At 40.0% G+C, this 17,518-nt stretch overlaps 1 protein-coding gene across 2 annotated transcripts in view; it reads right to left on the reverse strand.

Moving 5' to 3' along the window:
- The window catches only part of grik4 (glutamate receptor, ionotropic, kainate 4), a 370,076-nt gene that overhangs the window by 80,518 nt on the left and 272,040 nt on the right, over nucleotides 1-17,518 (reverse strand). For both annotated transcript variants that reach the window (XM_085430050.1, XM_085430049.1), the window contains exon 8: nucleotides 12,904-12,957. In XM_085430050.1, the coding sequence (XP_085286176.1) occupies nucleotides 12,904-12,957 (54 nt within the window). The remainder of the gene's footprint in view (nucleotides 1-12,903; nucleotides 12,958-17,518) is intronic.

The following is a 17,518-nucleotide window of genomic DNA, read 5'->3' on the forward strand; positions in this document are numbered from 1 at the left end:
AGCAAATGCACACTTATTAGGTTTTAATTAAAAACAATCATATGAGTATAAGTAAAAAATAGTATCTGTCCAATAACATGTTGGCCTGTCTGCTGTTGATTTACAGCTAAAAAGAAAAAAACTTCCTTAAGTTCCTTTAACTCTTAACTGTCAAGACCTTTTTATGTTAAACAGTGACAAACGTGCACAAAAGTCTTGGGAGAACACATAGATGGTGATAATTTAGGAGTAGAGAGGAGCTCCTAACTAAGTGGACACGTAAGATCTTTGATAAATTTCACATAAAATGTTGTGAAAGGTAAAGGGAGGGATTATGGGAGTGATGGAGGACAGCAAAAAAAAGAAAGTTATGGAGCACAGAGAGGAAGTCAGGTATGAAGTCAGCAACCAATTTCAACTTTCCAAATCAGACCCCTTGGTAGGCTGTAATTCAAGATCTGGGATTTGAAAGATAATAGGCTGTAATACAATTGTCAACACTGAGTCATCCAGACATGGGGCTCACAGGGAGAGTTGGCGGTAATAGGGCAGACGCAGAGTAATCAATACACCATAACTCCCTACACATACCAAGGCCCGAGTCTGGAAAGTGGAACGCTACACTAAATTGTTTACTTTCATTTAACAAACACGCTGCTACCGTCTGGCTAATCTCTAAAGATAAAAGGAGACTGGGGCACTTCAAGTCTAATAATTTTATGGTAAGCAAGCCTTCTCAGGGTGTGTTTTAATACTGTTAAAAAGTTATGTTTAGAGTGATAAGGCTTAGAGGTCTGACTTACATATTAAACACTCCAGGTTGCTGGTAGTCTCTCGCATAGACGCTTCCCAATCTCTGCAGTCGAACACTCCATTTTTTTTCCATTAATGTGAAGCTTTCTAAACGTCTAAATGTTTTCAATCAGTTCTCCTGGAGTCTCCATAAAATTATAATGACTTGAATGTGAACAGACCTCACGCCCCGACCTGTTAATCCTTAAAATTAGACATAAATGATTAATGAATGCCATTCACGAATGCTGATATGCATGTGAATGCATTTGTCATTCCCCTCGCTTTATGTGAGACAATGGAAAAGTCAGAGCACAAGACTAAAAGAGATCATTCCCCCTCTGTGAAGAGGTGATTACCTAGGTATCTAATCTGTCCTCCAATGGCCATATTTTAGACTTAAAATAGCTACCCGGTGGTATGCTAATCTGAGTGGAATCAAACAGACTTGATTTTACTTGATTTTTGTAGCACAGTAATTCATATAAAAGGTGTCTTTGGCACAGTAGGTGTCTGTTCTCCTGGTTCCATCACACCCTACAAAGCCAGCAATAATGCATCATAACTGTAAACCCTTAGAGGCGTTTTCCAATTGCTTATTTGCCACAGTTAAATGGAACTTTGCTAAGATGATATTTTAATAAAGTCGATTGTCTTCTGTGGCAATAAATAAATGATTAAGACATGAATGAGACCCAGATTATTAATCGTCTGTGCAATCAGATATAGTGTTTAATGAACTGATTGCAAGTGCGAATGAGGCAATTTACTCAGTCGCCATGTCAGAGAGGTCTGCAAAAATCAACCAATCAAAATTTCCTGTTTTTTGTGTTTGTTTTCACATAAAAAATGGAAGAATTGTTGTTTAATAAAACAGAAGATTGCCTGCAACTCCTAGAACTGGATAAAAAAAACTGCAATATAAGATGAATGCATAGTAAGGTTCCCTGGGCCCTGATGCAGGTTGATATTATTACTTCAACAGCGGATGATGACTTCAAGGAAATTCAAGGAGTATTGTTCTCCCTTTTTTAAACAATAAAATGCATTTAAATCCCATTTTATTGAGCTGGCTCACACTTCTCACCCATAATACATTTTCGTCTCTAAAATTCAAAGCACAGAATGGTCGAGCCTTTTGACTCCTTTATTAATGATGTTATTGGATAGCTAATGGTGCTGAGAGACTGCACAGATGAACGAGACCAGCCACTCAGCGTATGGATGGCGGTCTTAATAAAATATCATCTAAATCAAAACCAAAAGAGGAAAGGGTGCACACTTATTAAAGTATCTAGCTGTCTGCAGCTGACATGTGAAGTGTGTATAATGGCTGTGAGCCTATGATTTCCCAGACTGGGCACTTTTGGTTTATAAAGTCATAGAGATTGCTGATAATGAAGAAACTGTTTACTAGGTTTTCTGCTGTTGCTCCTTTCTTTCTAGGCAACTTAAACAATGTAAATACAGCCACTCCACATCAGTAGCTTTTTAATAGAGCAATCAAGATTATCTGGGATTCAGTTGATTTATTAAAATTGCAGTTAGGGCCATAAGGTTTTGGACACCGACTCTTTTTTGTTTCACTTTCAGCTTTAATTCAAGGGGTTTCAGAAAGATTTTGTATTAACTGTTTAGGAATTACAGACATTTTCAGACACAGTGCCCCAGGCTCAAAAGTAATTAGACAAACTAATCACTTTAAACATAAGGATTATTTTTAATAATTGGATGAAAATCCTTTGCAATGACTGGCTGAAGTCTAGAACCCATGAACGTCTCCAAATGCTGTATTTTTTTCCCTTGAGGAGCTCTGCCAGCTACATTCAGTTGCTGCTTTTTTGGTGTCTTCCTACCTTCAGTCTTGGATTTAACAACATAACAGCATGCTCTGTGGGGTTTAGATCAGGTGACTGACTTGTTCATTGATGAATATTCATTTTTTTTTGCCTTGAGTGGCTTTTTGCCACTTTGGGTCTTTATCCATGTGCCTTGTGAGAGTCTGTCCTAATATTTTTGCAGCATTTGACTGAATCTGAGCAGGAAGTATATTCCTGCACACTTCACAATTTATTCTGCTGCTTCTTCCAGCGGTGACATCATCAGTAAACACTAGTGACTTATTTCCACTGGCAGCCATACATGCCCGTGCCGTAAAACTGCTTCCATCATGTTTGACAGATGATGTGGTATGCTTCAGATCACAAGCTCGTTCTCTCCTTCTCCATACTTTTCCCTTCCCATCATGCTGGTACAAGTTCATCTCGGTTTCATCTGTCCAAAGGGTTTTTTCTGAAAAAGTCTGATCTGGTCTTCCTGCCCTTCAGTGTAACCAGTCGGTGCATTATGTTGTAAACCCTCTGTGTTTCCTGAAGGCCTCTCTTGATTCTAAATGGTAAAATGATGAACTGGTACGTATAAAGTGCCTTTTACTCACTTTTACCACTCGCAGTGCTAAAAGAATGAAACCTCATGTCTCATTCTCCATATCGCACACACTGTCTGCTGTATCTAAGCACTTTTACCCAACATTCACAATCCAACGGGTGCGCCAGGTGCAACTTCTAAAGATACTAAGCAGGAGCTAAGAACTGACTCACCAACCTTCCAATTTGTAGATGACCCCGTTTACCACATCAGCCAATCCAGAGCTGGATAGTGACACCCCTGCCTCCTTGTTCTTAACTGATTTGTTACCAAATAGAAGTTTCCAGATCCTATTTTTAGTCCTCACCTGAGCACTACAGCTCTTTCTCAGTCATATTCTGTTTATTTTTGAGCCTCTGAAAATAGTGGACTGTATATATAAATGTTTATAATTCTTAAAATATTATACAGTTAATTTGTTGAACCACTAGAATAAAGCTAAAAGTCTGCACTTGATTAAAATCCACTGTGGTGGTGTCCAAACACATATGTACCTAACTGCAAATCAATCTCTGTCCTACAGTCTGATGTATATTCTCCCAGTAAAGCTTACATCTGAAACCAAACTAGCTAAGAAACAAACAATACCACCTTTCCACCTTCACGAGGTCAACCCGATCCCGGGAATATTATAAAATGGCCAATTTATAAACATTAGGATGAATGTCTACGTTAGGAGTGCATCAGTTACAGCCACTAAACAATTCCCCCTTCAGCCCGGGGATTACATTTGTTTATGGAGAGTATTTATGCCACCCCCTCCAGCACTAAGTCAATAAATGCAATTGTAAGCAAAGTTTAGATGTCATCTTTGCGCTGCAAACAAGTAGCAGGTCAACAATATTTGGTGACACAGACTTGTTTTTGACATAATAGTGACATAGTTTATATTCTGGCTGGTTGCCGCTCTCTGTTGTCACCGTCCACGTAGCCTATTACCTTTTCTATTACTCAGCTGATTGATTCTCAAACTCTGTGTCTAAACAGGAAAATATGAACTTTACATAAGCCGTGGAGGGGAATTAATTAAATCCCAATCATTTTCACAGTCACAGTGGCTGCTCTCTAAAGCAGTTTGACTGACAAGACTTATTTTGGGTTTATAAATCTTCTGTACCACGGTGCACACAGGAGATGGAGGGTGAGGTTGATGTGAAGTGTTTTATTTTTTTATTTATTTTTTTATAGGATTGCTTCCTCCATTCATTCGCATTCACAGATACGGGACAAGAAATTTAAACAGAAGAATAAACTTGTGAAATTGAATTCTGTATTACCTAGACAATATTTTTTTGTTTGTTATCAAGGCCAGACACGCCCAGAGAGCAGGACACAGCGAGAGACACTCAGAGGGAAAGACACAGAGCGAGAGAGAGAAAGGATGCAGGATGCGTGTTTTTGGCAGAAAGAAAAGAGGTGAAATTATACGGACAGATGGCAACTATTATCTATCACTCTTTATTCAAGCGAACTGCACAAAAAGCAGACGATATTTGGAATAAGAAAGGGAAATTTATGAAATTATGTTTGCGCAGCTGGGAAGGCGGGCGTTACATTTCATCTGCGCTTTAGTGGCACATTCAGTCACGGAGCATTTTATCATTTGACAGCATTGGGAGGAATAATTAGAGGCATGGAGCATGTCGAGCCCAGAACCCCAACTGGCCAAGAACAAATGGCAGAGAGCACGTCAGTGTCTGGTTAAGAAAAGGGATTAACTAGTGAATAACAGCATCGGCCATGCCTCAGAAGTAAAACCTCACACCCATCATCACCCTTCCATACAAACCTGACAATTAGCTCTTTAACACATATGGATGGAGAATGGGAAGGAAAGCTTTGGATTGCTGTAAGTGTATTTGCCTGTATTGGATCCGAGTGTGGAAACGCAGCCAGTTTGTTTTATCACTGCTGTTGGTTTATGACAGAAATTACACATCTTACTTCCTCGAGGCAGACAGACAGGCAGGTAGATAAGCAGGCCAAGATGTTACAGCTGTATGTATGTATGAGGGACGGGGATGTCGGGCGGGTGAGCGTGTTCATGAGTTTATTTATTTGAGTTTTATCATTCATGTGCACGCAACTGTGCGCTTGTGTGTGCGTGTGTGACAGGCAGGAAGTGCGTTGGCAGCTTTTCAGGCATGGATGCATGACAATGACTACAGTGACAAGAGGGATCACGGGTATGCGGAGGGGAAATGGAACATGAAGAACAAAACAAACAGGCGGAGGGGGTATATGTAGGGGGTGGGGTGGGGGGTTGAACTGATGGCCCCCGTTTTGCACAGAAGGATAATATGTCAGCTGGCACAGTGTGTCAAAGTGTGTTTTTGGATTGTTTTGCGTGGATGAGAGTGTGTGTGGGTGTGCGTGTGCGTAACAAAGAAAAAAGACAGATAAAGAGATAGCACGCTTGCATCAAGACTCAAAACAACATCGCAACGTGAAAGTGTGTCAGAGGAGGCGCTGCTAGGCCCAATCTCGTGCTCACCTAACCTTCAAATGACATTAGGCGCCCCGTCAACATGCGATGAGTCACTCCCAACCTGATGTGATTTATTCAATCGTGCAGAGTAGCCTGGATCGCGGGACACAAATCACCCAGATGGAAGCCAAGGAGCGGGGCTGGGGCTGCGGGCTACGTGTGTGTGTGTCGGCAAATGTGTGCGCCTAAGTGGATTCGTGCACTTCTTGGTTGTTTTGACTGTCTGCGTGCATGCGCCGATCAGATTGTAATGTGCACGTGCATGAGCTGTGTGCGTGCGTGCTCCATTACGTGCAAGATGAAGGAGCTGCATGATGCCGGCCACTCGCGATCCATGAACCACAAAGTCGTCTTTTTCACAGAGAGAAGCCGTGAAAGCCCCGCGGAGCTCTACGGTTTCCCACCCTTTCCATGAATCATGTTTTTCTTTAAATCTCTCCACTCACTGTGACCCAAGGGCCAAGATTTCTATTAGATCTGACAATTAAGGCTCAGGATATTAACAGCTGGTATTTAGTGGACTTAATGGGGAGTGTGGAAAATAAACTGGCACGGAGAGCTTTATCGCGTAAAGTAAAAGAAACAATTTTTGATACTCTCTGAGTGATGCCCATGTGCCTTTTCCACCTCATCACCTGTGTGTCTAATTCACCATCAACTAAAGGGAATTTGTGTTCCTAGATTAAACACTACATTATCCAGGACCAGAGTCTCTGAAATCACAGAGTAACATTAATGCAGTGAGCAGCATGTTTCAGAAGCTAATTTGAGGTGGTAATATCTAAATTGTTATGGCTTTGAACAAAGAGACAAAGATGAACAAAGAAGAAGAAAAAAGACCCTTGTACATCAGGCAGCATCCTGCGAATATCATTAGCGCTACTGAATAGTCAATGAATGGCCACTCTTTCACATTTCTAATCTCCAAATAGAATTTACAGGCACATGGACGGTTGCCATTTATAAGTAATGCAGATTAGCAAACAAAGAGCAATAGCTGAGAAGCACGATGGAAACAACTCATGTTGCTTTGATACATTTGAATTGTACATTGCATAGCTGGAAACATCAGGCTGCGTTCACCAGAATGCAGTACAATAATTCTACTTGATGATGATGATAAGGGGGGGAAAGGAGCATCTGTACCACTTCTTCCTTCCTTAATTCCTCACTCTAGATTAATAACCTCAGCTCGAAACAGAATAAACCAAACAAAGTCAAAACAAAGAGTGAAGACAGTCAAATCCTTAAGTAGGCATGACAAACCCTCCCCTCGTGATGGGTAGCTGCGTGAAGACGTTGATGAGCGTCTTGAGATGATGATTCAGGGAAAACAGATTAGGCAGGGGAGCAGTCTGGCAGGTCGTTAGTCAGGGATGTCAGGACCAGATACAAATGAACTGTCAGCAGAGGAGGAAGACAGAAGCAGGGAATGGTTGGACAAAATAAAGAGACAAAAGGAGCTGAATGGAAAGAAAGAGGAGAGGGAGAGAGCAGACGCCAAATGAATGGGAAATTTAAGGACGACTCCGATTTATGGGACTAACCAATTTGTGAGGGAACTGTGGAGTTCCAGAGCAATAATTTAAACAATTAACAATTACAATGGCATAATTGCATTAAACATTGTTAAAACATGCATAATTAATCTTGCATGGCCTTCTTTAGAAATCCATACATTTACAATCAATTGTAATAACAAGAGCAGACCAAGACTGCATGCAGTACCTCAAACAGAGCTCAAGATAATTCCTTCACAGCACGCATATAAACGAATCCCAGAATTCACAAAGATATAGCAAAAAATGTCAGATTTGCCAATCTCACTGTGGAAAAGAATAACTTCTTTACATCACTTCTAAGGTTGGCCGAGCTCCTGCTAATGGACGGACATGCAAACCAAAACCCATCATGTGATCCTCTTTGTGGAGGTAATGATGAATGTTTGAATTTAAGTACACAGTGTTTCTTTCGGGTATCTTAAATATGACTTGTAAATGAATGCTCGTTCTAAATTGAATCATCTCTCTGCAACATGCATCAGTTTGTGAACCAGACAGGACTGGGGACATTTGCTTGTCTTTTTCATCTGTTTTTTTTATTGGTTTAGAAACTTAGGGAGAAGAATGGTATTAGGTACCCATCCATCCATTATCCAAGCCATTCTGAAGTCAGCCAAGAGACCTCCCCAATGTGTTTTGGGTCTGCCTCTGGGCCTGCTTCCAGATACACATGCCTGAAACACCTAAGAGGTGCACTGTGGAAGCTGGGTGATGGTAATGAGGAGGGACTCTGGCTGGAAATTCAGGGCCCTTAATTGTATGTTATGTATTTGCGATGATTGTGCCAGCATGTTAATGTATTTACTGCATAAGATGCACGATAAATTAAAAAAACCTTTAGAAAGATCCTTCAGCGTAAGCACATTTTAACACAGTAACAATAATGTGCTTGAGTCATATAGTTTATTATACTAGCAGAGAGTCCCACCTGGATCAAGTGGCCATGTGAGAGGAGGAAAGGGGGAGGCTATTTAAAAAATGCCCAACTCTATGTTCAGCATTACTCTGAGCAACTGCTTTTCACTTGACACAAAACTGCAAGCCCTCTGATTAACTTTCACTTGCTCCACCGTGCAATTATGCGCATAACCAAACTGAAAACTCTTGACAGCAATTTAGACAGATTAGATGTTCTTTTGATCAAAAGACATATTAAATGTTCCCATTCGAGAGACACAGTTTTAGATTACGTTCTAGGTTAGCGACACATTTGAACTTTGCTTTTGTTTTTGCATAATTTCAAGTATCATCAGTGGGTGAAACGATCTGCCTGCACAGGATAACTAAAGATCACCAGAATCTAAGGCCATCGCCATAAAAAAGCTGTTGCTAATTCACTCATGGTTGTATGCCTCTGCCAGTATTATCAGGCCTCAGTTGTTGACTTTTCAACGTTTGGAGATAAAATGTCATTGCTTCATCGTTTTATCATATTTTACATCTGTGTGTAATATTGTCATAATTAAGTTCTTGAGTTATCGCCAAAAATTTGATTTGTGACCTTGGTCTTTGAGGCTTGAGTGAATGTTTTTATGGATGAAGAGTTCAAAAACATAAAGCTGCCAGTGCAGCATATCAAACACATGCAGTCAATAAAAACTGCCCTCAGCTTATGTTTGATTAAAAATGAATGAAATCATCACAAGTTGACCTCTGACCTCGAGGTCAAGGCCACTGGGACTGAAACTTGTCCAAGATTTTTAGTAAATGCACCTATTGTATGACTGTTCAAGTCCTAGCTGACTTCCTTCTTGAGTCATTTCATTTACTGGTTTTTCAAAAAACCTGACCTGCTCTCGACCTCATAACCTTGAGGTCGAGATCACTGAGATTTCAAAACATTTGAGATTTTAAGTAGACGCACAAATGATCTCAATTTAGAAATACTCCATCAGCTTTTTACGGCTGAGGGTTAACAAAAAGTGGTACAGATGATGTTTGGATATTATTTTTAGATAATAAGGAGAGTACACACATATACGCTGTGCATTCTCACACCCATGAACATGAACATACCACCTGTACATACATACCAGATATTACTGACTCTACCACAATTATCTTTATCATCTGTCTTGCTTCACATGTGCCTGTGGTTCAAGAGCTATCACCAAAATACATATTTAGAAGTTATTTCACTTTTAATAAATTAAACAAGTTATAAATGAAAAGCACTTATCATCTACAGCTCCCTTTGGGGTTTCATGTGCCAACTAGGGATGGACAATCTAGCCAAATGATCATATGACCGTCTTTTGGAATACAATCAAAGGATCTGAAATACAGTGTCAATTACATGCTTGCCTGGATACACTTCTCTGCATTATGTTTTACTGTGAATTTAACCAGAAAGTTGTTAAAGTAGCGATTTTATTGCTGTGAGACTTTTTCGAGACGTTCTTCCTGGTGAAACCAGTCACATTCTTGCTTCGTCAATGTGGACTTAATGTATTTACTTAGCTGACAGTGAGGGGAAACTCACAGAAACCACAAGGCCTTGCCGACATTGTGATCGCCACGAAAGGATCAAGGATGTGTTCGGCAGATTCTGCAGACTTAAAGAATCCAGAGTGAAACAAGCCAGGAATTAAGATGGATAACACTGATGCACCTTTCCTCAAACATCAGTGAAAAAAGAATGACCTATTTTCTCAGTCTATTCTTTTATAACTCTCATATTGAAATATATGAAAATTTACTCACCAGCCACTTTGTTAGGTACACCTGCACTGAGTGAATTCCAGCACCTTGCTGCATCTACCCCTAAAGAATTAATGCACTTTAAAGGACAAATGGGGTGAGACTGGGTAGTAGAAAGGTGTACCTAATGAAGTGGATGAATGAATATAATAATAATAATATGAACAATTATGCACCTATCCAACTTATCTTGCAGGTCAGTGTGTGTAAGCTACAGAGATGTTTTGGGTCTTTTCCTTATAATTTTGTTTTCATTTTTTAGTAGCAGACTATTAACCCAATATTACATTTTATTATTTATTGCAGACTAGATATGTGTGATAAAACATGCTGGTGACAAAACTATTTAAAATGAGAAGGCAGAATGAAAAAGCTGTTGGTGTCTTCATCAACCTGAGTTCATAGTATTTAAAAAAAATTAAATAAATCAAGCCAGCTACTGCTGCTGTGATCTGAGACTATAAACATAAATAATTAATACTGTTGGACTTGGAAACGACTTTGATATGTGTAAATAAACATTTTCATTTCCACGTCCCCACAGGTCGGCTTTGTGAAATGGCAGCATACTTCAAAAAGTACATGAAAAAAAAACCACAAGCATTGAGCGTATTATTGCTATTTTAGAAATGTATTATCACAGTGAGATTGGAAAACAGGCACAATGAAATGAAGTGCGATGGAACATAATGGAAGTTGTTCTCGTCCTCTTTTGTGTTGTTTTTATTTGTGTGTGTGTATGTGTGTGTGACGAACACAATGCGCAATCGGCACGGCCATTAAGAGCACAATAAATAGGATGAATCACTTATTACAACATCTAAGGATACAAACGTCCTTCTATTTTCTCCACTTACAGCTTCAGCATCACATCTCAGCCTGACAGGTATCATGGTCCTGGGTCCTTAACCCAGTATTTCGAGATTTTTTCTGGACTTGTTATTTATTTCATTAAAGGTACAAGATCGTTTATGTTCTAATTCTTGAGTATTTTATTTTCTAGTGTTACTTTTTCTTGTTTTATTTTTAGTTCTGCTTTCATTTCCAGTCTGTCCTAGTCTTGTTTCATTGTTTGTTTACCTTTGGTCTCCCCAGTGATGTCCTGCGTCTTTTTTGGTCTGTCTGCATTCTGTCTACATGGCCGTCTGTGTTCTCTATCTTGTCAAATTCACATGTCTTAGCCTGGGTGTTACTTAGTGTTTTATTTTGATAGTCCCATCTTGCATTTGTCAAGTGTCAGTTCTGGTTCCTGAGTCATTTCAGGTAGATTCTATTCAGATGCGTTCCCAGGCGTTTCCACTCTACCCCAATCTCCTCTCTCTGTATTGTGTCACATCCTCCATCGTGGTGTGTATAGTTTATGGTACTCTGGTTAGTTAGTTAGTTACTATTCTGCTTCTGTTACTCTTTTGCCTGCACGATAAAAGCAATGATTTTAAGTTATGTTGTGTCTGCTGAGTCCTGCACTCTCTGTTTTCCACACGCCCCGTTTTATGACACCAGGGGCACGATGCTGACCATTTTAATGATGCTGAAACTATTAACAATGCTGTCACTAAGCAATAGCTGCTTCTTCTTCTTTTCTTTTCTTTTTATAAAGAAAATGGTGGTAATGGTAGTAAGAGGGTGGTTGTGGTCATCATCTTGTATCTGCCATGAATCTGTGCTTTGTTCCACTCTGCAGCAGACCTGCTAGTCTGCAAGTGGATCGCAACAAAGGAAGAATCAGATGACAATGATCTTATTGAGGTGTGGAGGCAAGAGAAAAACAAGCAGGCTGAACAAAGAGAGAAGAGAAAGGAGAGTTACAATAAGAGAAGTGACTATGTCAAAGACTGTGGAGGAAAACATGAAGATGGCAGCAGCCCACTCCTAATGAGTCATAAATCAGCTTGATATGAATAATCTCTACAGCACTATTAGAGCAAAGTGTTTTGAACCTCATTAATTTCTATTAGGGAGCAGCTATCTTCTAAGTTTACTGTAGCATCAAATTTTCTCCAAGCCGCTTTCGTTACGATCGTCCTATAACTTTCACGGATCCCTTAACCTTTATGTGACCAAACGCCATTACTTCCTTTTCATTTTTAGCACATGTAACAAAATATGCAAAAGCTTGTTTTTAAGCATGCCCAGTGGACATTAAATATTTAAGAAATGCCTCTTAGACGTTTCAGTGATAATGATTCAGCTGTTAGCCTGTTACTGCTTCGAAAGCATCTTTGTGAGGAAGCCTTTACTTTAGCTGCCTCCTCAGCTCTTTCTCTGTTTGCTGCTGTCACCTCTTTTAAAGGCAGTGTGGCTGTAAACAGTATACAACACCTAGTAATGAAGTAACACAATAATCAAAGTAAGCAACTGTGCACTTCACAGTATGTAATGCAATGGGATTAAATCCATGTGGAAAAAGGTAAGTCCAGCTTTAAAAGCAGCAAGACAACCCATGTGATAGACCGATGACTTGTCGAGAGAGAGACCCCACATTTTGCCCCCCGAAAATGCCAAATGGAGGGAAGGATGGATGAGTCACAGCCAGACTGATCAGAAAAAGCAAAGAAAGACTCTAATGATGATGACTTCCTCATTCGTTCAACAGGTCCCGCCTGGCTTTCTACAATTATAATTACAAGACAAATGGCAGCACAAACAACACCAGCAGTTGCAGCAGTATGACTTATAATAATTAGTAATATTTATTTGTTTGGTCCAGAAGTGCACTTCACCCAGTGAGTGAGGCCAGAATAGCAACTGTACTTGGTCTCCAATTTGCAGTCACATTAAACGAGCAGAAAAAAACTGCCTGTAAAGCCCTGATTAAACGAGGCTCTACAATTTCTCTGTCAGTGCTCTATCCACTCAATCACTCATTCAAGGCAGGAGCATCAATTAAAGTACTATTTTAATACAGCGCTCGAAATCAACATGTTACGCCCACGCCATTTTCCGTCTTCTTACCAGAGAGGTGAAGATGTAAGTGTAGTAGACTGACAGCATTCCCAGCTCTGATGCCTGCAGAGAAAAAAAAAGACAGGAAGGGCGACAGATGAAAGATTAAAGAGAATGTAAGAAAAGTGCAAGGCACATAGGATTGGTTATTGAACAAAATGATATTAAGTTTGAGGTCAAAGAAACACAAAGAGGTGGGGAAACAAAGCAAAAAGCAGGGATAGTGATAAAACAGGGTAGAGAGGTCAGTGATGCAGTGTAACTCGAACTCTGGTGTGAGCAGACAGATCAACTGCACATCTCGATAACACCGGGCATATTCCTATCTGACAAAGGTTCTCAATAGAGCAGTTAATTTCTGAGGAGCATTAGTATGCCGTTCGACACTCTGTCTTACAATTTGATTAAATCAAGTCAGAGTGAGGAGCAGTTGTGAAGGACAGGGTGAACTTCTCATGGTTTCATTTCATTAAAGCTATCATAAAAGAAAATCATGAAGGAACAGATTTTAGAATCAGAATCAGAAAGGGTTTTATTGCCAAATGTTGAGCGGGTTTACAACATTAGGAAATTGCTGCGGTGCTTCAGTGCAAACATACTGTTATAAATTACGCTTAAATAGACATGAAAATAAAAATAAGAATAAGAATTAAAAGTGCTAAGTAGATAGATATATACATGATATATACATGAGTGCAGGTGGTGATCAGTGCCAAACATGGAATGATGCAGTGAACACAGCGTAGGGTCATGTGTTAGTGGTGGGGACAGTCATACGGTTATTGTTCATGTGTTCAACAGCAGAGGGGAAGAAACTGTTCTTATGGCGAGAGGTTCTGGTGCGAATGGACCGGAGCCTCCTGCCTCAAACAGACTGTGTCCAGGGTGAGAAGGGTCAGCTGAGATCCGAGCTGCACGCCCCAGTGTCCTGGAGGTGTACAGGTCCTGCGGAGATGGGAGTCTGCAACACGCTGCAGTCTCTGTTTGTCCCTGATAGTGGCTCCAGGGTACCACACGGTGATGGAGGAGGTGAGGATGGACTCGATGATTGCAGTGTAGAACTGCATCATCGTCCGTGTTGGCAGGTTGAATTTCTTCAGCTGCCTCAGGAAGTACATCCTCTGCTGGGCTTTCTTAATGACGGAGGTGATGGTGGGCTCCCACTTCAGGTCCTGGGTGATGGTGGTACCCAGGAAGCGGAATGAGTCCACAGAGGTGATGGGGGTGTCAGTCAGGATGATGGGGGGGAGTGGAGCTGTGTGCTTCCTGAAGTCCACAATAATCTCCACTGTCTAGTGCCACAACGCACATTATCATTAAAACCAATTAAAACCCATAAACCTGTAAATATCAAGTGGTTGACAAAAAAAATGTTTTTCAAAAGTCCCACAGTGAGGAGACCAGATGTCTCTGTTGTGCTGTGGGGGGGCATCATGTTCTCATGGTTTGGATTCTCTTAGAGGAACAAGTCACATTAAATCAAACTTGTTATCAGTTATCTCTTTTATCTTATGATGAAACAGATGTTTGAAATGAATGAAAATGAGAATAATATCCATATAGTTTCCACACTGAAATTATTCTAAGTGTGCATCATCAGAAAGACTTTAATAACAGATATTTACCTGTGAGCCAAACAAAATCTTATTGCTTTTTATTTGTTTTTGTTTCTAATGTCTCTGTAAAGCACTTTGAATCACCTTGTTGTTGAATTGTGCTATACAAATAAATTTGCCTTGCCTTGCCTTGCCTATTGTGTGCTGAGTGTGAGTATCAGGTGTTCAAACTACAGTAAATAATAAAATACTAAAAACATGAAAGGTGCTAATTATTACAGCCTTTTTATTATTAAACTCCAAATGACTTCTCAAGATGTTTTTGTACAGCTTGTACTTTTGCAAACTTAAGCACGCTATTAATCTAAAAGTACCCTGAGCTTCTCTATGCACAGTAAATTACATGCTTCAGGGGGGTTGTTTGTTAAGGTCTGCCCTGGGGTTACACGGCAGGTAGCTAATGGTACAAGGTGGCTGAAATGTTCTCTCTTTGCAGAAAATACATAAAAAAAAACTGAATATTTCAAGCCACTGCCTCTTTTCTGTGGGTGACCTCTGCCTTTAATAGCAACAAACAGAAAATGACATTATGACCCAGAACGCTTTGTTTGCTACCCATACTTTATTCAGGATGTACAACACCGCCATAGCTAATGGCTGATGAAAAAATCCCTTCGGTCTCTTTTGCTACTTTTGAAATAAGCCTTCTTGCGTTTTGTTTTGGGTTTTTCTTTTACTTTTGATCTTGTGGTTGTTCAACCACAGCTTTTGGTCAGAGTGCACAGTTTGCACTGCACCATATATACTGGACAAAGTCTTGTAATAAACAGCTGTGCAAAGAATTGGGAGGCCTGAATAAATGAGATTAAACACAAAATGCTGACCTAAACCCGTCTGAATGCTAAAACCTCAGAGAGTGAGACCTTTGCCGGAAGACGGTTTGAAGTAAGATGTAAACAAACTAATAAGGGGCAATGTCTTGCATGACATAGGCCATTCCTGTCCCTTTAGACAAGCTTGGCGCTCTCATGATTATCTGAGACTCGTGAATATTCCAGTGCAGAGCTTTGATATGTTTGGCAACCGCACACTTCACATGAGGTTTGATTGCCAACTTTCTACCACCCTGCCACAGGACTGTCTTTTGACAGGCAGAGACAGACAGCGTGACGCAGAGAGAAGACGGGCTATGCGAGAGCCAAGGAGATGGATGAACAAGACCACATGGCGAGGGTGGTGTGAAGAAATAAAGTGAAATCCTCTTCACTGCATTTGGGTGCAGAGAAAACACAGAGAGAACAGAGAGTGGTGAGAAGAAAGACCAACTCCATATTCAAACTGAAGAGACAGATGGAGCACACACAGAGAGAAAGAGACAGTCCAGTGTGGACTCCTGCTGCTCTGTGGTTGCTATGGTGACTAGATGGCCACTGAAAGACAACCTGAAAACTTTACTTAGACTGAAAACTACTGTGATATATATGTGTGTGTGTGTGGGTGTGTGTGTATATATATATATATATATATATATATATATAAAAATAAGAGGGAACAATTAATATAATGAAAAAACAAGAGAATCATCTTCTTCTCCATCCCTCTCCCAACCCTCTTCTGCCCCCACTCATTGTCACCTCCACTCTAGCTATCCATCTATTGTCTTCAAGAAATAATGAGGTGTGTATTAATTACTAAGAGACCATATGCTGCTGCCACACACCCTCGCTTCTTCAGCTCCAACCTGCACCGATCCCATTATTACTTTTTACAGCATAAATGTCCAAACAGCAGGAGCTGTATCAGTAGTATTACATTGCTGTAAAAACAGATTTTTCTTTCTTTTGCGATATTTGCCAAAATATAACTAATTAGACAAAAATTACAAAATTAAATACAAAATGCAGTTTTTAAATTATGATTTTTTTTATTAAGGGATAAAAATAACCAAACCAACCAGGCCCAGGTTGAAAAAGTAATTGCCCTCCCCAGACATGAATTAATGGTGATTAACCACATTTTTAGTTGATTTGACTTTCACTGGCCACGACCAAGCCCTGGTTACCACTACCCTTCCTAAATCAAGAAATCACTTTAATAGAAGCTGTCTGAGAACAGGAAGTAGGCTAAAAGTTCTCAAAAAATCAACACATGCAATTCACAAAACAATGTCACTGACATCTGTCAGTCTGGAACAGGGCAACAATGCCATTTCTATGGATCTGGGACTCCAGAGAACCCCAGCAAGATCCATTATCCACAAATGGAGAAAACTTTCAGGGGAGGCCTGGTCTACCAAAATGACTCCAAATGCAATTAGATTAGATTAGAATTTGGGATTCAACAATAAGAAGCGTGAAAACAGCATCCGTAGCAGAGCTCCACGGGGAAACTGCTGACTCAACAGAACACAAAGGCTTGTTTTGGGGATCCACCATCTGGTGGATATCCTGGACTGATGAGACAAAAGCTAAACATTTTTGGAAGGTCCTGTTACATCTGGCTTAACACTAACAGCATGCCATAAAAAGAACATCACACCAACACTCAAACAGGGTGGAGGTAATGTGTTGGTCAATTATTGCTGTAATTGATGGAACCATGAATTCTGCTCTGCACCAGGAAAGCCTGAAGGGGTTTGTGAAGCTAAATGCCACTTGAATGGCTAAAATAAAATAAAATAAAACAAAATTAAATAACATTTTGGAGTGGCCTAGTCAAAATCCAGACTTAAATTAGATTGAGATGGTTACACAGGCCGGTCAAAATTCCTCCACAGTGATGTCAAAGAGTCATCGCCACTTATTACAAATGCTCGACTGCAGTTCTAAATTCCTAATTCTAAATATTAGGTCAAGGGAGCAAATCATTTTTACACAAGGCCATGTAGGTTTGGATAGACTGCCTTAATAAATGAAATCATCATTAAGAAACAGGATTTTGCATTTACTCAGGTTATCTTTGCAAAATGTAAAAGCAAAATATTTGAAAACATCTGAAACATCTAATTGTGACAAATATGCAAAAAAGAAAAAAGAAAGAAAAGAAATCAGAAAGGGGGAAAATACTTT

Source organism: Copadichromis virginalis, linkage group LG14, assembly GCF_057382275.1.
Source record: "Copadichromis virginalis isolate Kocher_CV1m ecotype Utaka linkage group LG14, C_Virginalis_male_GT1.1, whole genome shotgun sequence".
Lineage (NCBI taxonomy): Eukaryota > Metazoa > Chordata > Actinopteri > Cichliformes > Cichlidae > Copadichromis > Copadichromis virginalis.